General features: G+C 44.6%; 1 protein-coding gene across 1 annotated transcript in view; it reads right to left on the reverse strand.

Annotated features, from left to right (window-relative positions):
* Window positions 1-13,743: 13,743 nt before the first annotated feature.
* The window catches only part of LOC115465533 (neudesin-like), a 31,048-nt gene continuing 19,122 nt past the window's right edge, over window positions 13,744-25,669 (reverse strand). Inside the window, exon 4 of the mRNA XM_030196065.1 lies at window positions 13,744-16,135. Coding sequence (XP_030051925.1) covers window positions 15,959-16,135 — 177 coding nt within the window. The 3' untranslated portion in view covers window positions 13,744-15,958. The remainder of the gene's footprint in view (window positions 16,136-25,669) is intronic.

Raw genomic sequence — 25,669 nt, forward strand, 5'->3', positions numbered from 1 at the left:
CCACTCCTCCTCGTCATTTCATATCTGAGCACACAATTCTGGAACGCGCTGCCGCGCAACTTAAAAACGATTCATGAATTAACTAACTTCCACAAACTACTGAAGACCCATCTGTTTAACAAGGTATACCACAAAGATCAACAAATGTGAATTCCTCCACATACATCCAGAATGGCCTTATAATATCTGCTTGTTATACTACTATCATGTTTTATCATTATAATGTTAACCAAGATCCTTCTGTAATACTAAATGTCTATTTTCTTATATATTTCCACTATTCATGATGTATTGTAAGCCACAGGGCTGGTCTTAAGGCGAGGCGGCCGCATAGGGCCTCGCGCTCAGGGGGGCCCCGCGCAGCGCGCCTCAGGTCGCCCCGCCCCGACTGCCCGAGCACCACTCTCCCTCCCAAGTTCAACAACGCGCGACGGCGACGTGGTGGGGGCGCTCCGAGTCCGCTCCCGGTGCTGCTCGTCCTGTCCTGCCTTTAAAATCCAATTTGAAGTGCTGGAGTAACAGGCAACAGCGCCTCGCGTCTGCCCTTCTACTAAAAATCTCTTCGACGTCATTGGGCCTTCCCACATTGAGTCCCGCCCTCCTCTGAGGTAACTTCCAATTACCGCGAGGGCGGGCGGGACTCAATGTGGGAAGGCCCAATGATGTCGTCGAAGAGATTTTTAGTAGAAGGGCAGACGCAAGGCGCTGCTGCCTGTTACTCCAGAGCTTCAAATTGGGTTTTTTTTTAAAGGCAATGAGGGTGGTGGGCCTGGGCGGCAGGAGAATGGAGCTGGTAGGTGGGGAGGGGGTTCTCAAATGGGAAGGAGACTGAGGTGGGAGGGGTTCATGGATGGGAGAAGCAGAAGGGGGTGTGGAGGGGGTTCTTGGATGGGAGAGACTGGGGAGGGGGTTCTCGGATGAGAGAAGGGGACAGATGGGGAGAGGACTGGGGTTCTTGGATGCTTGAAGGGGACAGGTGGGGAGGGGACTGGGGTTTTTGGATGGGAGAGACTGGGGCGGGGGTTCTCGGATGGGAGAAGGGGACGGGTGGGGAGAGGACTGGGGTTCTTGAATGGGAGAAGGGGACTGAGGTGGGGAGGGGGTTCAAGGATGGGAGATGGGGAGGGGGTTCTTGGATGCTTGAAGGGGACGGGTGGGGAGGGGACTGGGGTTCTTGGATGGGAGAGACTGGGGAGGGGGTTCTCAGATGGGAGAAGGGGACTGGGGTTCTTGGATGGGAGAAGGGGACTGGGTCTGAGAAGGGGCAATATGGGAAAATGGTTCTGAAAAGGGGGGCCCTAATACAAGGCATGTGGATGAAGGGGGCTGGAACTGGGGGTTGAAAAGGAGGTTAGGTGGGATAAGAGGCTGGAGACTGAAAAGGGGCAGGGGCTGAAACGGGGGACTGGTGGGATAGTGGGGCAGATCCTGGATGGGGGAGCAAGAGGGAGGGCAAACCCTGGATGGGGGAGCAAGAGGGAGGGCAAACCCTGGATGGATGGGAGAGGGAGGGCAAATGGTGGATTGAAGGAGCAGAGAGAAAGGGCAGACAGTGGATGGAAGGGATAGAAAGGGCAGACAGTGAATGGATGGGGGAGAGAGAGAGGGCAGACAGGGGCAGATGGTGGATGGAAGGGGCAGAGATACAGGGCAGATGTGGATGGAAGGGGCAGGAAGAGAGGGCAGACATTGGATGGAGGGGACAGCAGAGAGGGCAGACACTGGATGGCAGAGAGAGACCGAAGACAGATGCTGGATGGAAGGAAGACAGTGAAAAGATGAGGAAAGCAACAAACTGTAAATAAAATATATATTTAAATTTTTTTGCTTTAGGATAAAGTAGTATTGTAGATATGTTAATAAATGTTTATAATAGAACATGCAAACAAGGTAATCTTTTTATTGGACTAATTTTAATACATTTTGGCTAACTTTCGGAGAACAAAACCCCCTTCCTCAGGTCAGGATAGGATACTGTAACAGTACTATACTGTATTGACCTGAGGAAGGATGTTTTGGCCTCTGAAAGTTAAATATATTAGTTCAATAAAATGGTATTTTATTTTCTATATTTGTTTTATTTCTATTTGTTAATTTGTAAAGTGGTGATTGGTATTTGTTAGTTTTTTTCAAATTTACATCTGCTGTCTTTATATTTTGCACAGTACTAGGGGACATTTTCTGTTTCTGTGGTGTTGCATTGTATGCAGAGTCTGGCATCTTGGGGTTTCGTTTTATTTTTTGTCTAAATAGAAAGTTTATGATTACTTATTCTATAGTGGATTAGGGTGTATCTGTGTTTGTGAAAAAGACATGGCTTTCAGTTGGCACTGACTGCAGGATCGACAAGCCCTGGAGCTGGGGGCCTTGGAGGGAGGGGTGGCGGGCCCTGGAGCTAGGGTGGGGGGCGGAGTTAGGGTGGGGCCCCATCAAATTGGTCTGCATAGGGCCCCGCACTTGCTAAGACCGGCCCTGGTAAGCCACATTGAGCCTGCAAAGAGGTGGGAAAATGTGGGATACAAATGCAATAAATAAATAAGTAAATAAAATAAAGATGGATATCTTCAAATGGCAGATATGTCTACTCACACGCCTAAATGGCATCTCCCCTCACACACTGACTTCCTACTCCCACAGTTTGACATCTCTCCCTCTCTTCTTTCCTCCCCCCCCCAGCCCTCCAAACTTGCCCTTGAGGCAGGCAGAGGCAGTGCTGAAGATAGGCTTGTAGGACCGGGTTGGGGGGGGGGGGGGGAGAGGAGAGATGCAGAGATGACCTGCAAGAAAGAAGGAAGAGTGAGAGATACTGGACCCTTAGGGGGAGGCAAGGGGAAAAGATATTGGGATCTGGAGGAGGGGGAGATGCTAGACCTATGAGGGCAGGAAGGCTGCAGAACAAGAGAGATGAGAGAGGGATAAGTTCTGGCCATAGGGAAGGAGAACAGGAGGGAAGAGAGAGAGATGATGAGATCTGGCGTGGGGGGAGCAGTGCAGGAGGAAGGGAAGAATGAGGAGAGAAGATGGGCATGGAAAGGAATATGGATATAGAAGGGCAATGCTGAACATGGGGATAAGGACACAAGAGGAGTGGCCTAGTGATTAGGGTGGTGGACTTTGGTCCTGGGGAACTGAGGAACTGAGTTCGATTCCCACTTCAGGCACAGGCAGCTCCTTGTGACTCTGGGCAAGTCACTTAACCCTCCATTGCCCCATGTAAGCCGCATTGAGCCTGCCATGAGTGGGAAAGCGCGGGGTACACATGTAACAAAAAAAAAAAAAGGGTGATGCTAGACTGCTTGATATGGAAGATAAAGACACAGAGGGTGATGCTGGAAATGTGAGGGGGTGATAGGGACACAGAAGAGTCATGCTGGACAGAGGAGGCAAGATATGGACACAGAAGGGAGATGTTGAACAGGGCAAGAACAAGGACACAGAAATGGGCGATGCTCAACATGGCAGGAAGATAGAGGCATAGGTACAGAGGGGAGATGCCACATGGGGCAGATAAGGATACAGAGGGAGGATGGATGGTGGACATGGAGTAGAAATGCTAAATGGACAAGGAGAGGCTGGCAGGAAAGTAAAAACAAGTTAGAGGAAAACAGAAACCATAGTAACATAGTAGATGACAGCAGATAAAGACCTGTACAGTCCATCCAGTCTGCCCAACAAGATAAACTCATTTGTGCTACTTTATATGTATACCCTCACTCAATGTAGTGGTAAATATCATTCTTTGGGATGGGCCACCCTTGGCATCTCTGAAATAGTATGAAACTGAGAGCACAACAGGGGCAAGTGTCCTGCAAATTCCAAAGGTGCATCATCAAAACAGGAAAAGAGGAACCAGAAAAAGAATCTTTAATTATGAACAGTTTATTATAAAACAAAAACACTTCTCTTGGTAATATTCACAGTGTGATTTACACTGTTAGCAGAGAGCATTCACAATGTTTCCTGGTTTAGTGACACTGTGCCTGCTCATGACAGTGATACATTTTCATGGTACTTTCTAATGCTTCCCTAATACTCTGCATCTGTAGACTTCACAAGCTAGTGCCCTGAACTCCACATGAAAATTTCCATTCTCCCTAACGTTCCTGGTGACAGGAAACACATGCAGTGTCCAAGACGAGAACAGGAAACAACCTCTCCAAAGTCCATAGGAAACATATTCTAGTGCTTTAATAAAGGCTTTTCAAGCTTCTACTTCCAGTTTGGAAGTCATTTTGTCGTCCTCTACTTTTGCTTGTTTCCTTTCCAACAGGAAACACGTGTCACTTTATAGGGAAACAGAAAATGACTCCAAACACACATTGGCTGCATGGAACTATTAACGTGGAAATATAAAAAAGCACTTTAAAAAGCAAAATCCACATAAGACAACATCAAGGTACTTATATTTAAAGAAAATAATTGTGCTTTGTTTTTATAGAAAAAGAGCAAAACCCTTTTCAGGAAAGTTTGTATTTCAGCAAGTCAAATAGCCAGGCCCAGGCTTTCTCAGAGCATATTTCCTTTAGCCTTCTGGCCGGGGTTTTCTTGTGCCTTTCACTGGTTGCATCGCTTCATTTCCAACTGTTTGATTACAGACACTTGGAGGCACACTTTAATAACACTTACTGTAACGTGCTGAGTCATAGTCTGCTGCCTTCCATCTGATGAATCAGAAATGCACAGGAAAGCATTGAACAGCTGACAGACATGTACCCTACCTAATACAATCAATGGTACTAAGCCTTGCAGACTACTGCAATGGAATTTATGCAGGATGTAAAGAACAATTCACAAAGAAACTCTAGACAGCCCAAAACACAGCAGCCAGGTTGATATTCGGTAAAACACGATTCGAAAGTGCCAAACTCCTCCGAGAAAAACTGCATTGGCTCCCAATCAAGGAACGCATCACCTTCAAAATCTGCACCTTGGTCCACACGATTATCTACGGTGAAGTCCCAGGATACATGACTGACCTGATAGATCTACCAACCAGAAACAGAACCGGATCATCACGAACTTACCTGAATCTCCACTACCCTAACTGCAAAGGACTCAAATACAAAGCACCTATGCATCCAACTTCTCCTATATAAGAACACAACTATGGAACGCTCTGCCAAAAGCTGTGAAAACAATCTACGACCATCTAAACTTCAGGAAATCACTAAAAACCTACTTGTTCAGAAAGGCGTAGCCTACTGACCCAACATAAATGTCTCAACTCTGCAACACAGCAAAACCAAAGAGCATACTGGACATTATTTAACCCTCCCTTTCTTCGACCCCAATGTGCTTGAATCATCCCTACCATATTCGACCCTAACATCATATTGTATTTGTTCCTCTACCGGACTTGGCAAACGCCTTTATGGTACTATGTAAGCCACATTGAGCCTGCAAATAGATGGGAAAATGTGGGATACAAATATAACAAATAAATAGCCCTATGTGAGTATAATGATATTTCTAATCTGTAAATTACAGTTCTAGCAGCACCCATCAATAGGCACTGCAGGGTGATTACACTATATTTTCCCAACGATACAGGATTTAAAACTGCATTGCATTCCCACTGGTAAAATTCAAGGTACTATATCCTCTCAAGTATTATTGAAATTTGGCATTTCTTGGCCACTTTGACCTGGGTTCAGCAGCTGGCTCAAGTCTTCTGCTGCCCGGATGTCAAGATATTCAACTAAAAGTGTGTGAACCCCTTCACTGGGAGTAGGTACATGCAGGTTAAGGGTAGTGTGATAACCTCAGGCTGCCGTGGCTGGCAATCTTCTGCCTACACAAGCTGATTTACCCTCGATTTGTTCATTTGGGTGCTGGCAGCCATTAGGACAGTGTTCTTCAATCACAGGCCCTGAAGACCTCTGCGGTAGCCCACCATCATTATTCTGTTTTTTTTTCTTCACTACTCTCTGCCTCTCTTTTCAAGCTTGTGACAGAAAGCTGGAAATGGAGGGGGGTGGGGTGGAGGAGAAGCATATCTCAACAGAAGAAGAGAGTGCGCAATTTGGAAATACCTACCTCCTTGAGGACACCTTTCAATGAAAAGTTTGAAGGTGGCCTGGTAAGGATGTATATCATTGACCCACACCGGTCAGCAATGTCACATCTCTGCATGGGAAGACTGTTGGAGGCTCTCCTTCAATTCATTTGGATACAAAGTGGTCCTGCCTTAAAAATTAGTGAAAATCATTAGGACATTAGTAGAGCAATTGTCTTGAATAGGTGGGAACACAGGAACATAAGAACAAAAGAGTAGCCATACTGGGCCAGACCAATGGTCCATTGAGCCCAGTATTCTGTTTTCCAAACAGTGGCCAACCAGGTCGCAAGTACCTGGCAGAAACCCAAATCGTGGCAACACTCCATACTACAAATCCCAGGGCAAGTAGTTGCTTCCCCATGTCTGTATCAACAGCAGACTATGGACCTTTCCTCCAGGAATTTGTCCAAACTTTTTTTAAACCCAGATATGCTAACCGCTGTTACCACATCCTCCAGCAAAGAGTTCCAGAGCTTAACTAGTTGTTTTAAAAGTATTTCCATGTAACTTCCTCGAGTGTTCCCTAGTCTTTGTACTTTTGGAACGACTTAAAACAAATCGATTTACTTCTCGTTCTACACCACTCAGGATGTTGTAGACCTCAATCATATCTCCCCTCATCCGTCTCTTTTCCAAGCTTTAGCCTTTCCTCATACGAGAGGAGTTCTATCCCATTTATCATTTTGGTAGCTCTTCTTTGAACCTTTTCTAATTCCGCTATATCTTTTTTGAGATGCGGCGACCAGAATTGAATGCAGTACTCAAGGTGCGGTCACACCATGGAGCGATACAGAGGCATTATAGTATTTTTGGTCTTATTCACCATCCCTTTCCTAATAATTACTAGCATCCTGTTTGCTTTTTTGCCCACCGCCACACACAACCTTGGAGAGGAGAGAGTTAAGGAAACTGAAATCAATCTAGTACAATAGTAGTGAAGTTGAATCCAACATCAGGGACAAAGGCAGAGACTATGTTCTGGCACTCTGTAGCCTGAAAGCCTAGAAATATACCTTTCTTAAGCAGGAAACAAGATAGCCACTTCAGAAAGTGCAGGTCCTAGAACTGGGAGGACTAACAGCTAGTCTTATTATAGTGGCCCCACTGGCAGGAGGTAAGAACTGCCTATGAGACCTTAACACCAGGTCAGCCATTGTGCAAGATTGATGCCTTGCAGTCTGATTTTTGGGCCCATGGCTGCAAGGTTCTGGAAAAAGCCCATGCATATAGATCCCAGCTGAGGACTGTATTTATGATGGCCGGACCAAAAGTAAGCAGGGAGAGGATATAAAATGAGGCAAAAAATACCCTGGTTAGTTGCAAAGATCCCAGACCTGATTCTAATTCAGCTGGAAGTTCAAAGGAGCGGTGGAAACTGCTAAAACAAAAATACAGTTTAGCAGTTTTCAGCCTCATAAGAGCATACAGAAAAACACTCCACATTCTTTACTACCATTACTATAACATAGAAAGAATGAACAAGGGACCAGCCATGTAAGCCGAAAAACAAACCAATCACATTTACTATAACGATGAAGTGTAAGGAGAAAAAAAAGGCTTCAGAAGTTCACTATTTGTATAAAGAGATATTCTGTTCTATATACAAAAAAAAAAAGCTTTACCAACTTTGAGGTGTAGTAACTAAAGTGGGCTACCATTAAGATGAGAATGCACCCTTTATTTTACTGTTAACCACAGTTATTAGTAACTAGGGGGCTCATTTTCAAAGCACTTGTGCAAAGTGATGCATGTGGGAAAGAGGAACCCGAACTATAGCTAAGTAATGCAAGGTTCCACGTTAGGAGTCACCGACCAAGAAAGGGATCTCGGTGTCATTGTTGATGATACGTTGAAACCTTCTACTCAGTGCACTGCGGCGGCTAAAAAAGCAAATAGAATGTTAGGTATTATTAGGAAAGGAATGGAAAACAAAGATGAGGATGTTATAATGCCTTTGTATCGGTCCATGGTGCGACTGCACCTCGAATATTGTGTTTAATTCTGGTTACCGCATCTCAAAAAATATATAGTGGAATTAGAAAAAGGTACAGAGAAAGGCAAAGAAAATGATAAAAGGGATGGGACGACCTCCCTGTGAGGAAAAGCTGAAGCATCTAGGGGTTTTCAGCTTGGAGAAAAGGTGGCTGAGGGGAATATGATAGAGGTCTATAAAATAATGAGTGGAGTGGAACAGGTAGACAAGAATCGTTTGTTTACTGTTTCCAAAAATACTAGGGCTAGAGGGCATGCGATGAAGCTAAATTAATAAATTTTATATGAATCGGAGAAAATGTTTCTTCACTCAATGTGTAATTAAACTCTGGAATTCATTGCCAGAGAACGTGGTAAAGGTGGTTAGCTTAGCAGGGTTTAAAAAAGGTCTGGACAGCTTCCTAAAGGAAAAGTTCATAGACCATTATTACATTGACTTGGGGAAAATCCACTGCTATTTCTGGGATAAGCAGCATAAAATGTTTTGAACTTTTTGGGGATCTTGCCAGGTATTTGTGACCTGGATTGGCCACTGTTGGAAACAGGATGCTGGGTTTGATGAATCTTTGGTCTGTCCCAGTGTGGCAATACTTGTACACTTAGACTTACAAATTTCCATAGGTTACTATGTAACTTGTAAGTATGTGCTTTGAAAATACAGCTCTAGGTCTCACTGCATAAATTGGGACCTGTGCTATTTTTCCAGGAGTTAGTGGAAAAAAATAACACGTCTTGATTGTAGCCACATTGATAGCTAGGCCACTTAATCTACTACAGAAATTCCCTCAAACTTTTTAAATTGGCCCTACCACTGGGGTCGCTCAGGAGTTCCGGCTTCCAGCACACATTATTTTCAGCCCTAGGACTTTTACAAAATTTTTCTAGCACTAGGGATGTGCTCAGCAGTAATCGGGCAGTGCCACACCCTACCCAGTTACTGCTGGGTTAGCGCCAGAGCCCTCACCACCTCCTAAATAGGAGGCAGTAAGGGCTCCAGCAGTAAATGGTCATGTGACAATTTTTAAGTTACCCGCATGGCCATTTACTGCCCCTTAAAAAAAAACACCTTTATCCGCAGCAGTAAAATGTGGCCTAGCTGATGCCACCATTGCCATCTTCTTTTACTATAATTTGGTAAAAGGGCCCCTAAATGAAGTCGCTACAGAGGCACTATAACTGTCTTGATCCTGTTGGTCTTCCTCTTCTTATGCACTCAAGCATCTTTCTGACTTTTGCCTCACGTTTTCTACCTATTTTGCCACCATAAGATCATCAGATAGAATACACCCAAGTTCTGCTTTTCTTTTATGCGCAAAAGTACTTCAGCCCCTATGTTGTACCTTTCCCTCAGGTTTTTGCAGTCCAAATGCATAATCTTGCATTTATTAAGCATTAAATCTTAGCTGCCACATTTTGGACCATCAGGTGTATATTTTGGTATCATCCACAAAGAGGCAAACCTTACCAGACAACCCTTCTGCAATATCACTTAAAAAAACCCAAAACAAAACAAAAAAATTGGACCAAGAACCAATCCTCGCAGCACACCATTGGTGATGTCTCTTTCCTCAGCATGAATTCCCATTTACCACTACCCTTTTTTGCCTTCCATTCAACCAGTTCCCTAACCCAGTCGGTCACTTTAAGGTACATACCAAGGGAACCCAGTTAATATATAAGTCGCCAATGCCAAATTGTGTCAAAAGTGTTTTCTAAAATCTAAGTGTACACCACATCTAGCACTCTCCCTCACTCCAACTGTTGTGTCACCTAGTCAAATAGATTAATCTGACAAGTAAAACCATACTGCCTCAGGTCCTGTAGTCCATTGAATTTTAGAAATCTCATATTCTCTGTTTTAGAAGTAATTCCATTAATTTACCACAGAGGTCAACCTAACTGGCCAGTAGTTCCCAACCTCCCCCTTACTTCCACTTTTCTGGAGAGGGACCAAAGACATCCTTCTCCAGTCCTCTGGAACCACTCCTGTTTAGTACTGAAAAGGTCAAGGCAGCAGAGCTGCCCTAAATTCCTTCAGTACCTTTGGATTATTCCATCTGGCACCATCGCTGTGTCTGCCTTTAGTTTAGCTAGCTTCTCTCAAACACAGTTTTCTGAAAATCGTTCAAGATCTACCACACTTCCATTCCTATTGCGTTTATCTTCTGCAGTTCTACTCCCGGCCCTTCAACTATGAACAATAAACAGAAATATTTGTTAAGCAATTCCACCTTATCCTTCTCAGCTTCTACCTATTCCTCCCCTTCACACTTGAGCCTCACAATGCCTTTTACACTTCCTCCTGTCACTGACATATCTAAAAAAAAATTATCTTCCCCCACCCCCCATTTTACCATACTGGCCACTTTTTCTTCTATTTGCTTCCCTGACTACTTGACCAGCTTGTGTTGGATTTTTTTTTTTTTTTTACAATATCTTGTAATTTATAAAAGCTAACCATTTTTCTTATCTTTTTATCTACTACATTTGAGAATCAAAGTGTCCTTTTTTTCCCTCTTACTTTTATTCACTTTTCAAATGAAAAGATTTGTTGCTCCTAAAATAGCTCCTTTCAAACCTATCATGCTTTGTTTCTGTTGTCCTCGTAAACACACATTTCTACGAATTGCATCATGAATGCTTTCAGACTGTTTGCCTGGCTCAGCAATTACTAGGAATTTCAACTTTGTTTACCCGGAGTGACAGATCACATCAGCCCTAAACCAACATGTGTAACCATCTTTCTGATGGTTGCTGCTATCCTCTAGTGGTGGAACCAAGGAAGGAAAGAAAAAAAAAGGATATCATCTGGTAGTATCTCCTTGTCTTTCTCTAGTTCCTAAAACCTAAATAGTTTATCATACCCTCAAATCATTTAAGGGTGTTTCTTACCTCCCCTTTAGCTGTAAAACTGACACCGATCTGGAGATTTCACAAATATCAAGTGGCAAACAAAACAGTTGAGTCCTGGTGCAACAGATGATCGCTGCAAAGCCAAGTTGCGATAACTGAATAACACGAACTGGTATGAGTGGAGAGGGCAAGGGAGAGCCACTGAAAGAGACCAAAACTAATGGTAGACCTTGGTGCAGTGCATGTAGACATGCCCAGTCCAAGTGCACCACTCAAAGGTCAACAGCGACAAGAGAGGCAGTAGAGAGGCTATCCAGGTGTTTGTGAAGAAGAGAACAGGAGGTATATTAAAAGCAAGAAGCTGGCAAAAAAAACAAAAATCAATAGGACCACTAGATGACCAAGGGGTAAAAGGGGCACTCTGGGAAGACAAGGCTATAACGGAGAGATTAAATGAATTATTTGTTTCAGTCTTCACCAAACAATATGTGGGAGAGATACCGGGGCCAGAAATGGTATTCAATGCTGACGAGTCAGAGAAACTGAATCAAATCTCTGAAAACCTGGAAGATATAATGGGGCAATTTGACAAATTGAAGAGTAGCAAATTGCCTGGACATCCTAGAATATTGATAAAATTGGAAAATGAACTTGCAGAACTATTAGTAATATGTAATTTATCTTTAAAAATCAACCATGAAGGGTGGCCAATGTTCCAGAGGTGATCCAGGAAATTACAGACTGGTGAGCCTGATGTCGATGCCAGGCAAAATGGTAGACCATTATTAAGATGGACTTTGAAAATCCACAGCTTATTTCTGGGATAAACAGCATGGAACGTTTTGTACTTTTTTGGGATCTTGCCAGGTATTTGTGACCTGGATTGGCCACTGTTGGAAACGGGATGCTGGGTTTGATGGACCTTTGGTCTGTTCCAGTATGACACTACTTATGTAGGTGAAGACCAGGGAGCAAATGCTGGAGAGGGAGTGAGCCTGCTTGGTTGCTGAAGACTGTAAGCTGTTTTTGAGCCATGATCTGTACCTGTGATTCCTTGGAGCTTGCCCCTCTATGGGAATTTTCCATCTTTTCACCCCTGCTGGGACATTGCTGGTTCCGCACCCAGTGACTTCATTGGGTGTGTGGGGTGAAGACCGGGGAGCGAACGCTGGAGAGGGAGTGAGCCTTCTTGGTTGCTGAAGACTGTGAGCTGTTTGTATCCAAGCTCCAATGTCATGTGTGTCATTGGAACACATTAAAAATGGCCACTGAAATGCATACAGGCTTATTTTCGAAAGAGAAGGGTACCCCCATCTTCCGACACAAATCAGGAGATGGACGTCCTTCTCTCAGGGTCGCCAAATCGGCATAATCGAAAGCCGATTTTGGGCGTCCTCAACTGCAGTCCCTTCACGGGGATGACCAAAGTTCCCGGGGGCGTGTTAGTCCTCCGCTTTGAACCTCTGCTAAAAAAGGGAGTTAGTTGGTATACAAGAAATACATCACATCCAGAAGATAACGTCTCAGTACCTGAAGATATTGTGTGGCATCAACTTGGGGAGTAGGAAATACATCACATCCAGAAGATAACGTCTCAGTACCTGAAGATATTGTGTGGCATCAACTTGGGGAGTAGAAGTGGCCCTATATTGCTGAAGCAGCTGTGAAGTTACTGGTGTCTGAGGGTAGTACACATGAAACTTACACGATTAAAGGCATGCAAGCCCACTAAACCAGAGAAATATATAGGATTTTTGGACATCATTTCCCTTCTCTTCATCCATGGCCCTGCTGCAGGACTTCTTTGGTACTTGACAATGCTATATGACATTTTCCCAGATCTTCTTTCTTCCCCCCTCCCCCCCCCCTGAGTCTTATCCTTCCCTCCAGTTAATCATAGGACACCTCATCTCTCTGCCTCCTGCCATCCCTGGAGCTCCTCCTCCCAGATGCCTCATTCTCATCTCCCTGCTTTCCATAGTGCCCAGGCTCCTCCAATTCCTTCTTTGCCTCCTGCTACACCCCAGTTATCTCTGGCCCTGCCACACACAAGGCTGTTCATTCTTTCCTCTGCTTTTGCCATTACCAAGCCTTCTCATCTCCCTCTTATCTTCTGCCACCCCATGGCTACTGCTCCTTACTGGCCCATAGCCTTGCTTCCTATCCAGATACAGAGTTAAAATTTACATCACTCAACTGATGCTACACAACCCTCAAACTCTGCTACTGACATAAGTCATAATGTCAATTTCAAGAAGCCAAAGACGAAAATAAAGACACATAAGTAATATAGCTTAGAAATGAGATTTATTCAGATAACACCTTACACAAAAATCTCTCTGGTGTGTGCTACAGTAAAATCCTAGAAATTCAATGTTTTGACATCTTACAACGCCAGCACTCAGGGGTTCTTTCACAAAACCGCAGTAAAATGTGGCCTGCAGTAGTGTGGGCACGTCATGCTGGGCTTTTTTTTTTTTATTGCGGCTGGGAAAAAGGCTATTTTTTTAATAGGCTGCAAAATGGGCGTGTGCTAATATTAAAACTAGTGCATGCCTATTTATGGCCTGAGCCCTTACTGCCAATTTTCATTGACCGAGCAGTAAGGGATCACACGCTACCCATACGGTAAAACTAAGTAGTGCGCACCATGGATACGCTGCCGGTTACCCCCCCGGGTAGAAAATTATTTTCTACCGATGGATTCTGTGCACGCAAAAATTGGAATTACCACCAGGTGCACGCGTTGCCCTGGCGGTAGTGCTGATTGGTAACACGCTACCTGCGCGGCACTTAAAGGCACCTCAGAGAACCATTATTGCAAGAAAACAAGACTCAGACAGCTGAACTCAAATATTTCATAATATAATGCAAGAATTAATTCTTTTTTAAAATTTCATTTAAGAAGTAGGAGGTATGAAAAAAAAAAAAAGGCACTTTAGCAACCACCATCATCTTGCCTGTGGCTCCAGAGCCTAGAACTGCCTTACTCAGCATTAAACAACATTGGCACGTGGTTCTCTTTGCAGTACTCTGAAGAAGTTACACGATGGACAGAAGAGGGAGTAAGACTTCCAAACTGGAATCTGGGGAGGGAAATTGGAGTAAGAAGGCTGCCGAGGCTCCGAGGGATATAACCTCAACTTACCTTTCTTTTTCACCATCAGAGTAGTTAGCGAGTGAAGCTCAGCACAGTGATACTGCCACCATTTTGACTTCTCCCCAGTGTAGGACTTTCTTGAACTTTCTCCCACGACTCAGGCCTTGGGGATGTGTTTCTTCTTAAAGTTTCCTAGGAAGTGTTGTTCAGTTTAAAGGATAAAATTATGTGTTTTCAGACCCTGTTCATCTTAGGAGCTTGTTAGCACTCAAGAATGAGCCTTGACTAGGAACAGGGGGGGGGGGGGGGGGGGGGGGTGTGGAATTTCAGACAGCTGGGTAAAGTGGGATATACTGCATTAAGCCACGGGACATGATTATGTGGTGGTCTTTAGGAAATGAAGGAATTGTTTACGCCTTGTTTTATATAATATCACATGTGTTTTACTGTTATTAACAACTAGTAAAAAAAAAGGCCCATTTCTGAAACCAATGAAACAGGCGCTAGCAAGGTAATGACTTTCTGCCATGAATGTTTCAACAGTTGTATTCTTAATATAATTTTTGTTTACATTAGTAAGATTTCTTTATAAACAATATTGTTAGTGTAAACTTTTTTACAATGTATTAAAAGTTTTCCTTGTTCAGGTCCATCAATCAGTTTAACAATCATATCAGTAGAGTTCCTTACTTGTGAAAATACAACATACAATTGCCCATGTTTAAACAGGTTCTGGAAGGAAAATGCCAACTGAGTCACAGAGTATGTGTGTCAGAGAGTGTTTTTTTCTGTGAAAGACAGAAAGTATGTGTGACTTATTGAAACAGTATGTGTGAGACAGAGTGTGCATATGTGAGAGGGAGAGTATGTGCGACAGAGATAGTGAATATGTGTGTTAGTGAGAGATTCAGAGTCTGAGTCATAGGCAGAGAGACAGTGTGTGGGAGGGGAGAGGGAGAGAGCAGCAGGTCCAGCGGCGACTCGGGAGCGAGCGGGGGGAGAGGGTGGGGTCCGAACTGGGAGAGGAGAGGGAGGTCAGCGGGACGGCTTGCGTGCGGCTGCAGGGAGTGTCCATCGGGGAGGAGGGTGGGTGAGGGGGCTCTGGGCGGGGGACGGGTTGAGAGGGAGGTTGGCGGGACAGCTTGCATGTGGCTGCGGGGAGTGTCCATCGGGGAGTAGGGTGAGTGAGTGCGGCTCTGGGCGGGGGACGGGTTCCAGCGGCGACTCGGGAGGGGCAAGAGAGAGAGAGCAGCGGGTCCAGCAGCAACTCGGGAGTGAGAGGGGAAACTGGGGTCCAGGTCCACAGGCATGGGCTGTGTCGGGTCGCGCGCTTAAGATTTTGCTTCGTATTGCAATTTTTTTGTTGATGGCGGATCTTCCTCGCTTCTGCTGCAGCTTCTGTGATGTAAAGATGATTGTGGGTCCGGGCACGCGACTTGCTTGATTGTTGGAGGCAGTTGGGTTTGTGCCTCGTGCTGCTGGCGTCAGTTCTGTCTGTGATAGGTCCCTCATGTTTGTGACGTTGCTTTGCCTGGCAACTATGCTGCATCCCCTTCCCTCTCCGTGTTCAGCCCTCGATGTCATTACAGGCAGCACATACCCTACGAACCGCATGGACCCTGCGAACCCTTCAGTGCCACAGGGAGTCAGCTTCAGAACGTTGGAGTTGGAAATTATTATATAGGATAAGGAATTTTTTTTCCTGCTTTCCTATTGTGTCTTCGGTTCCATAAAATCTAATAAAAGTTAGTGATAAAAAAAAAAAGGTTCAGAAACCTTCAGCTTAGTCATTGCGCAGATAACTCTCCAGTTGTGTCAAGGGCTAGAAATTAGTTTTTCATCAGCAAAAAAAACAGACTGGTGACAAGAATACAAATAGTACAGAAGGTACTATTCCTCTTAATTATGTATTGTGAGAATCCTGTCCATCTCAGTTTTCCAACAGATTCAATGCCTCAGAATTCTTCCTTGATATTGAAGTGCAGTTGATCCTCTGGTCTGAAATTCCTGTTGGGGCTGCCATCCTCATTCAGGATCCGCCGGGAAGTGTACCCCACAATCGGATATTTTGCCTTGTAGACATTGTTGAAAATATCATCCAGGGCTTTTAACTCCTCTTGTGTGAGCCCAGCCTAAACAAAAACAAACAAAAAAGTCAGGGACAGAAAGAGACTCGTGTCGTCATCACTAAAGTTACGTTCAGCCTGCTCCAACACACAAGGATTTACCTCTCTGCCAAAGTCAACATACATACAGGATTATAAATCAGTGTTTGACAGATTTACTGAGAATATATGTGTGTGTGTGTCCCTCTTTTGGCTCTATAATTTACTCTTTAGGTTTTATTTATAGTTCTTCTCTCTCTATTGTTCCTATGTTTAATATATATATAGATATACACACACACATACACATATATATATACACACAAACACACTGGCATATGACAATTTTTCAGATTTTGGAATGTAGTCAGTAGGATTAAGGTTCAGGAACTTGGCAACATTTTCACAGTCCTCAAAATTACAAAAACAAAAAAAAAAACACACATCTACCAGTGAGCAACAGAGGCACAGCTTACTGGTAGTATGGCTGAGACATGCAACACACCTGCGTGGTGTGGGTTGAGTGTGTGTTGTGTCGGGGCATGTGTGGCTCCAAACACAAGTTCTGTTATGCTGATCATAGGAGCCAACCTTTCAAAATGATTGGGGGTGCTGAATTTCTTTTTTACAGGTGGTGCATTCCCCCCTCCCTCTCCCCCTCCCTCGTCCCCCCTCCACCTCCCTCCAAGTTCCAGGCCCCCTCCCTCCAAATTTTAAAAGTCATCTATCTTACCTTGTCGGGGTTAGGGCGGCAGCAGCGGTAAAAAGCATGCAGGCTCGGCTCAGTGCTTAGTTCAGTTTTCCCTTCTCTCTCTCAGCTCTGGTCCCACCCTTGCGGAAACAGGAAATGAGGGCGGGACCAGAGCTGAGAGCAGTGGCGTTCCTAGGGGGGGGCTGACCGCCGATGCGCCCTGCCTCCCCGGGTGCAGCACCCCCCCCCCCCCCCCCCGGCGAAAGGACATCCCCCCACCCTGGCGAAAGAACCCCCGGGTGCACGCCGCTGGGGGGGGGGGGGGGGGGTGTCACGCGCCGGTCAGCTTCGTTCGTTTTCATCTCCCTCTGCCCCGGAACAGGAAGTAACTTGTTCTGAGGCAAAGGGAGCATGAAAACGAAGGAAGCTGACTGGCGTGCGACACCCCCCCAGCGGCGTGCACCCGGGGCGGACTGCCCCCACCGCCCCCCCCCCTTGGTACGCCACTGGCTGAGAGAGCGAGAAGGGAAAACTGAACTAAGCACAGTCAAGCCTGCATGCTTTTTACCGCTGCTGCCGCCCTAACCCCGATGAGGTAAAATAGATGACTTAAAATTCGGAGGGGGCCTGGAACTCCAAGGGAGGGAGGGGGGACCCTGGAACTGCATGGCTAGCCTGAGGCAGTTTGCTTTACTTGCCGATGTTGCTGGCAGGCATAGAAACAATGGAGGTCCGCCAAGGAGGAAAGGCCAAGACATAGGACTATGCAGGACACGGGAAAGAGGAAGAAATGCTGGATCACGTGTTGTGCCTAGGCCAGTGGTTATCAACTTTTTTTCAGTCAGGACACACATGATGGATTATGCTTGCATCCATTACACACTGCACACACAATCCTCATGGACCTTGGTCTGATACAGTACATCAGTTCTTATATATTAAATGTAAACATGCTCTGCGTCCACAAAACCCTTATCTCCCTCCCCCACAACAATAGGTGCAGATCACAACTAGCACATTTTTCCATGGAAATTGTTATAAAAAAAAAAATTATGATTCTCACATCATCTCAATAATAGTGAAATAAATCTCTCCACTATCAGGCACATTGTGAAATAACACAAAACCTGAAAAACTCCTAACTCGACATATATGTAGCAAATCTGCTATAGAACGGTAGCACTGATTTAAACAAGAATCCTACTTAACATGCAGCACTACAAATATTTTACGTGGCCCTAGAACACCAATACATCTACTACTTGTAAAACAGAATAAGTGGGACTGCTACAGAGTTGTACGCAGAAACTACTTGCCCACAGAGTACCACACCTTGGTCACACACCAAATACAGAACAAGGGATCATACATTTAGAAATATAAAGATAAAAATTGAATTAGGAACCCCAAGAATTCAAACTAGGCATGTTCCACAACATGCAAGAAATGAAAACACAAATGTATTTCCTCTTGTACTGAAAACAAAAATTACAAATACATCAGTGTTGCACATTTTCCAAATATAACATATTCCGACAAATAAATTCAAAATAAAACACTTTTTTCTACCTTTGTTGTCTGGGTATTTTATTTTTTCAAGCATGTTGGTCCCAGTTTCTTCTTTTGTTTTCCTGTCTTCTGCTCTCTTTCCGTGGGTGCGGTCCATTTGTCCTTTCTCCACTTTCCTCACTATATCAGTCTCTGACATTTCCTCTTTCTTTGTTTTCTCTCACCCTCAGATTTCATCTTCTCACTGTTCAGTCCTCCATCTATATTTCACTTACCAGTACCTATCAACTTTCCATCTTCTCCTCTCACCCCTACCTCTCCCATCTCACTCCTTCCCTGGCCTCATATTCCCTTCTCTTTCACCCACTCCCCATTATACAATTATGTACTTACCATCCTCCTCTCACTCATCTCTCCTTGAGAGCTGCCATTGTCTTTCCCCACATTGTTCCAACATGCAAATATCTCCCCTCCCTCTCCCTTACATCCTTGTAGCCCAGCATCTCAATGTTCCCCCATCCCTTCTCTCTTCTATGGTTCAGCATTTCCCTATCCCCTTCTCCCTGTCCCCTCCACCCCTATGGTTCAGCAATTCCCTGCCGCCTCTCTCCCCCTTTACTCCTTATTGTGCCAGGAGACATGGCTACACAAATCCCTAATGCCGTGAGTCTTTCAGTTGGTATAGGCAGCAAACTGCATACCAGAAGTGAAAGCCTGCTAAGTGTGGTTTACTGTGTACACAATCTGGGAAGGAGCAATCCATCAGGGTTTGAGTGGCTGCATCTATGTCCAGCATGTCTCCCCTTGTCTTACTTTCCCTCCTCCTCCTATGGTCCGCCATCTTCCTCCTCTCTTCCTGCTTTCCATATTTATAACACCAGGCTTCCCAAGGCAGATTGCAACAGTTAACATGAACCCATCAAGAAACAGGATATCCTAATTGACATTTGTACATCTGTATTATATAGAACAGTGTAGAAAATGAGCACAAAATACAGTGTTTATTAGTACTATTTCTACCAGCTACGATCATTTTAAGCTGTTTTAGTGATATTCAATTGTTATTTCATTATATTTATATCTACAAATGGGAAGCTTTCAAATAAATTGAAAAAGCTATTAAAAAAAATAAAATATTTTTATCCTCCACCTTTTAAGGCACTGCCTACCCAACTAGAACAGCTTTAGACTTTTTACAGGTGGACCACGCATAGGCAGTCCCTTATTTCTAATGATCTTTGGCTATTAATTTCAATAGCGTTTATTATTGTTTTGGGTCAAAGCCAGGTCTAGACAGCCTTCCTTGTCTCCTGCTTTATCTAACATTCTTGCCGGCTTCAACCCCCTCCCCTAGTCCAGCACCACTTTCTGTTTCCCCCTCTCTATCTCCACCCCCCAGCACTACTTTGTTTCCCCCTCTTCCTCCCTCCCGAGTCCAGCACCGCTTCTCCCTCCAGTCCTTCTCTCTCTCTCGTCCCTCACCCCTCCGAAGTCCAGCGCTCCTTTGTGTGTCCCCTCTGGACCGGACCATCAAACCTCCTTCTCGCTCTCTTGCCCCTCACCCCTCCGAAGTCCAGCACTCCTTTCTGTGTCCCCTCTGAAGTCCGGACCGTCTTCGTTTAACAGCCCCTGCACTGCAGCGATAGCACGTTGCCACTAGAGCAGACGTCAGATCCTTCCCTACCGCGTCTTACTCTCAGACTTCCTGTCTGCGCGAGGGTGGGAGTGCGAGTGGGACTCGTGACACAAGCAGCAGCTCCAGAGGGAAGGATCTGACACTGGGATAGTTTGCTGTTGCTGCAGCAGGAGTCTGAAGATATTGAAGTAGGCTTCAGTCTTGAAGTGTCGGGGGGGGGGGGGGGATGGTACTAGTACTAGTCGGCGCCTATGATGCTGATGATCTTCATAAAAAAATACTTTCGGTTTTCAGAGCTTTTTGATTTTCAGAATTTTAGATAAAGAGATTGTGTACCTGCAAAACAATGTAGTTTAAAATCACATGAAACCTACCATCTAGTACCCTCTGCCCCTAGTCCATTCCGTATCACTGTGAGGGACCCTGTTCCTATTCTACACATCAGTTTGAGAACCAGTGATTCAGAGGGTGCTGTGGAACAGGAGGAACTGTGCCCAGTGGAGAGTAGAACAGATTTGATTAGGAGACAGCTGAAGTTTAGTTACGGGTCCTATTATAACAGATGTAAGGAGACCAATCTGATGACTGGTTGTCAGGTACGCTTGTGCTAGACTCAGTAGAGGACCACAGTCTGCATCTTTAATCAGATGATTGTTGTTGTGATGTCTGGGCTTAGCAACAGTGCAAATTAAGAAAAGCACTAGATGGCTGTGAATGACAACCCACGGCAACAAATTCACCAAACATTACAAACAGTGTGCATACTAGATCTTGGCTTTCCAAACACTTTATATTTACACCACACCCAGTCAGGATTTCTACTGTCTTTCTTCTATGTTTGTGCAGCGCTGCGTACGCCTTGTAGCGCTATAGAAATGCTAAATAGTAATGGTAGTAGTAGAATAGGCAGAAGATAAATTTTCATACATTGGTAACCCTGTATAGATAGAGAGATAGAGATATGATCGCTTGGGGCTTCGCTATCCCTACTGATAAAAAGCTGGATGCAAGAAAACTGGATATAGTAGTAAGAGAAAAACACTAGGACAGTATCTATTATAGAGGTGTTGGTCATAAGCACATACTCAGTGAATCGCATGCAGGGAGAGAAGATCCTCAAGTACCAAGAAATGTAGTCCAAGACTAAGAAAATGTAGCAGAAAGATACAGAAATATTTTCCATTGTTTTGGGTGCCACAGGTTTAATCAAAAAGAACTTCCAAGTGCACCTGGATAATTTGCCTGTACATATTACATCTTATGAACTCCAGAAGGAAGCTCTCTTTGACACAATGAAAGTACTAAGGTGAGCGCTAGCAGTATATTTCAGAAACCGAGATCACACTCCACATTCCTTGGCTTAGGAGTGAGGTTCATTCCTGTCGTGGTATGTGCAAAACTAACCTTAACCCATTTGGAGAAACTGCCCCCTGAACACATATGCTGTACTGGTCATGCGTATGCCTGTAAGGGAAAAAGAGGTTGATATTTGTTGTTAGCAAGGTATGAATGTCAATGTGGAGGAGTGGCCTAGTGGTTAGTGCACCGGTCTTGCAATCCAGAGGTGGCCAGTTCAAATCCCACTGCTGCTCCTTGTGATCTTGGGTAAGTCACTTAACCCTCCATTGCCTCAGGTTCAAACTTAAGATTGTGAGCCCTCCTGGGACAGAGAAATATCCAGTGTACCTGAGTGCAACTCACCTTCAGCTACTACTGAAAAAGGTGTGAGCAAAAGCTAAATAAATAAAATATCCTTGGAGCTCTGTCTTCCCACCAAAATCAAAATGGCTTTATTAATCCATCCTTCTCACCTACTTTGACTATCAATAATGGTTAGAACCCCTCCCCCACCTTTCAGAATCTAAAATGAATCCCCAAATGGCACCAATGCCTTCACCAGCAAGAAAAAAATCCATCTGCTTCTTAGCTAGAACTGTTGTAGAAATCAAGATGCCGCCACCATCTCGTGATCTGGCCCCCTAATGCCTCAACCCAGTTAGGGCAGATTCTGACTGAACTGGATACACAAGAAGCCACTCATAGGCGCCCGCCCAGTATAAGAGGCTTGGACAGGCTAAGCCTCCCCTGCTGTGCTCTGAGAGGTTTAAATTGTTGATTTACCTCCATCCTCACAGCAGGAGCTGCAGTGAAAGCCCTCTAGCCTTGTGTAACCAATTGTAGAAATTGATTTATGGTTTGTTTACCTTATTGCTGGGAGGGGGGGGGGGGGGGTTGGCTGGGTTCCAGGGAAATATTTAAGGAGGATGACTTCCTGACCTGCACTGAGAACAGATAGCAGCAGAATCGGACAACCAGACAACAAAGGTAGAAAAGATCATTTTATTTTCATTATAGTGTTTGGAATATGTCCACTTTGAGAATCAGGTGCTCAACATTAAAAGTTTAAATTTATTTATGGCATTTTATCCCACATTAAACATGAATTAGGGTGTTTTGTGGCTCTACATGAGAATTGTGATATTATGATCCCTTGTTTCATATTGTTGACGGTCTGCATTTTCCGTATGGGTGGTATATTGGTGTATTAGGATCTGCCCAGTGTAATATTTATGGTACAGTAAGGTTCTTAGTGTGTTTTTGCACAAAGTTGTGCATAGTGTTTTGCAGTTGAGCGATTGTGCTTAGAATATGCTTTGAGCAACCACTTTATTCTTTGACATATGATACATATCTAATATCTACATTTAATAAAAGGTATTGTGACTTATTTTTATTTATTTTTTCTGTATGTTATCAGACAATTATGGATTTAAGCTCCACCTCCAACCCCACCCCCTTTAGCCTCCCCAAACAGTTGGGCCACCGACCGCCTATGAAGCCACTACACCAAAATCTATGTAACTAAAAACAGAGAAATATAGAAAAAAAGGGCAGCACAACACACCATGAAGTTACATTCCCTGTGGTAAGTAGTATGGATTCTGCTAGGTTCTTGTGACCTGGACTGCCACTGTTGGAAGCAGGATACTGGTCTACATGGTCCTGCCACCATCACACACTGGGCTCTTAATTCATGATCTAAAACAATGAACAAAAAGAGGTCTATCTCAAGAACCAAAATAGAGTAACCCAGACGCTGCTAAGCAAACTGAGCTGCTCCTGCTTATACTGATTTTTTTTTTCCAAACGTTTTTTTAAACTTTTTTTTTTTTCTTTTTTGCCTACCTGAAGAAGCATAAGAGTGAACAGCAGGTGATTCTGGTGGTAGAGGGCAGATAGATTCTCTTTTCATTGCCCAGTATTATTATGGCTTCAACTGTGGAGTGCTCCTAGAAGGTATAAAGGGGCATAATTGAAAGGGAAGCCCAAGTTTTGCCGAGGACGTCCTCGCAAAACATCCCGGCAAAGGGGCGGGGAAACCCGTATTATCGAAACAAGATGGGCGTCCATCTTTCGTTTCAATAATACGGTCGGGGACGCCCAAATCTTGACATTTAGGTTGTCCCTACACTTGGTTGTTTCTGATTTTCGGCGCTAATGGAAACTAAGAACACCCATCTCAGAAATGACCAAATGCAAGCCCTTTGGTCGTGGGAGGAGCCAGTATTTGTAGTGCACTGGTCCCCCTGACATGCCAGGACACCAACCGGGCACCCTAGGGGGCACTGCAGTGGACTTCAGAAAAAGTTCACAGGTGCATAGCTCCCTTGTGTGCTGAGCCCCCCAAAACCCACTACTGTACACCACTACCATAGCCCTTATGGGTGAAGGGGGGCACCTAGATGTGGGTACAGTGGATTTTTGGTGGGTTTTGGAGGGCTCACATTTACCACCACAAGTGTAACAGGTGGGGGGGGGGGGAAGATAGGCTTGGGTCTGCCTGCCTGAAGTGCACTGCACCCACTAAAACTGCTCCAGGGACCTGCATACTGCTGTGATGGACCAGAGTATGACATTTGAGACTGGCATAGAGGCTGGCACAAAATATTTTTAAAGTTGTTTTTTTGAGGGTGGGAGGGGGTTAGTGACCACTGGGCGAGTAAGGGGAGGTGATCCCCGATTCTCTCCAGTGGTCATCTGGTCAGTTCGGGCACCTTTTTGTGCAGTGGTCATAAGAAAAACAGGACCAGGTAAAGTTGTCCAAATGCTCATCAGGGATGCCCTTTTTTTCCATTATGGGTAGAGGACGCCCATGTCTTAGGCACACCCAAGTCCCACCTTCGCTATGCCTCAGACACGCCCCGGTGAACCTTGGTCGTCCCTGCGACGGAAAGCAGTTGGGGACGGCCAAAATCGGCTTTCAATTATGCTGATTTGGGCGACCCTGTGAGAAGGACGCACCTACAAAAAATGCCTTTTTTTTGCCGAAAATGGACACGCGGCAAAATTCAAAATTGCCGCACATCCATTTTGAGTCTGAGACCTTACTGCCAGCCATTGACCTTGCGGTAAAGAATCCAGTCAGTAATTCCACTTGGCGTGCGTCCATTATGCGAGCCTGAAAATAAAAAATATTTTTCAGATGAGCCAAAAATGAAATTACCGCAAGAGCCACACGGTACTCAGGCGGTAACTCCATTTTGGCGTGCATTGGCGGCTTAGTAAAAGGACCCCCTCAGAGTGGTGCCTGGTGGATAAAGTCAGGGCAGCCATTTTGCTGTCCCAACTTTAGGATCCTTTTACTAAATCGTTTTAAGTGCTAACGCGTGCTGAATGAGGTAAAAAAGGCTTACCGCAAAATGCGTTAAAACCTTTTGTCGGTAATTTGCCTGTCAGCATGTGCCAGTTGTGCAGGTTTTATAAAGCATAATTTTGGGGAGACGGCGTCGAGGGTGTTTGCAACAGCATTTATAAATAGTCACATAAAGGGAAGACCCAATGAAGAGAGACTATGCCACCAGGCAAAAAACAATGAAGTTGCCTTAAAGTGGTATTTTCCGAGGGCTCCTAAAAAAATGTAAAAAATATATATATAAATAATATATATATATATATATATATAAACCTAAAAATTAAAAATACAATAGAATTATTTAATAGAATAGCTGTTTGCACACACACAGTTCTTATCTTTGGATTTGTGAAGAGCGTGATTATATTTACCAAAGATTTTGTAGTGTGGAGACTTTAGTGGTTTCAGCTATTCCACTAGCAACATTCCATGTAGAAGTCGGCCCTTGCAGATCACCAATGTGGCTACGCAGGCTTCTGCGAGTCTGACGTCCTGCACAGACTCACAGAAACAGAAGCCTGCGCAGCCTTCTACATGGAATGTTGCTAGTGGAATAGCAACATTCCATGTAGAATCTCCAATAGTAGCAACATTCCATGTAGAATCTCCAATAGTATCTATTTTATTTTTGGTACATTTGTACCCCGCGCGTTCCCACTCATGGCAGGCTCAATGCGGCTTACATGGGGCAATGAAGGGTTAAGTGACTTGCCCAGAGTCACAAGTTGCTGCCTGTGCCTGAAGTGGGAATTGAACTCAGTTCCTCAGTTCCCCAGGACCAAAGCTTGATATTGTCAGTCATGATATTCTATTAGATTTATTATCCTGTCTTGGATTGTCAGACTCTGTATTTAGGTTGTTTGAGTCTTTCTAAAAAAACAGACAGTTTCTGGTACTAAGGGACAGCTGTTTTTCAACTCCAAGGGTACCCCCCCCCCTTGTTGAGTTCAAGGCTCCCCCATCTCTCCACTCCTGTACAATCTCTATACGAGTATGCTTGGTCAAATACTGTTAAACCCAGGCGAGATCATG

This window comes from Microcaecilia unicolor, chromosome 3, assembly GCF_901765095.1.
Source record: "Microcaecilia unicolor chromosome 3, aMicUni1.1, whole genome shotgun sequence".
NCBI lineage: Eukaryota > Metazoa > Chordata > Amphibia > Gymnophiona > Siphonopidae > Microcaecilia > Microcaecilia unicolor.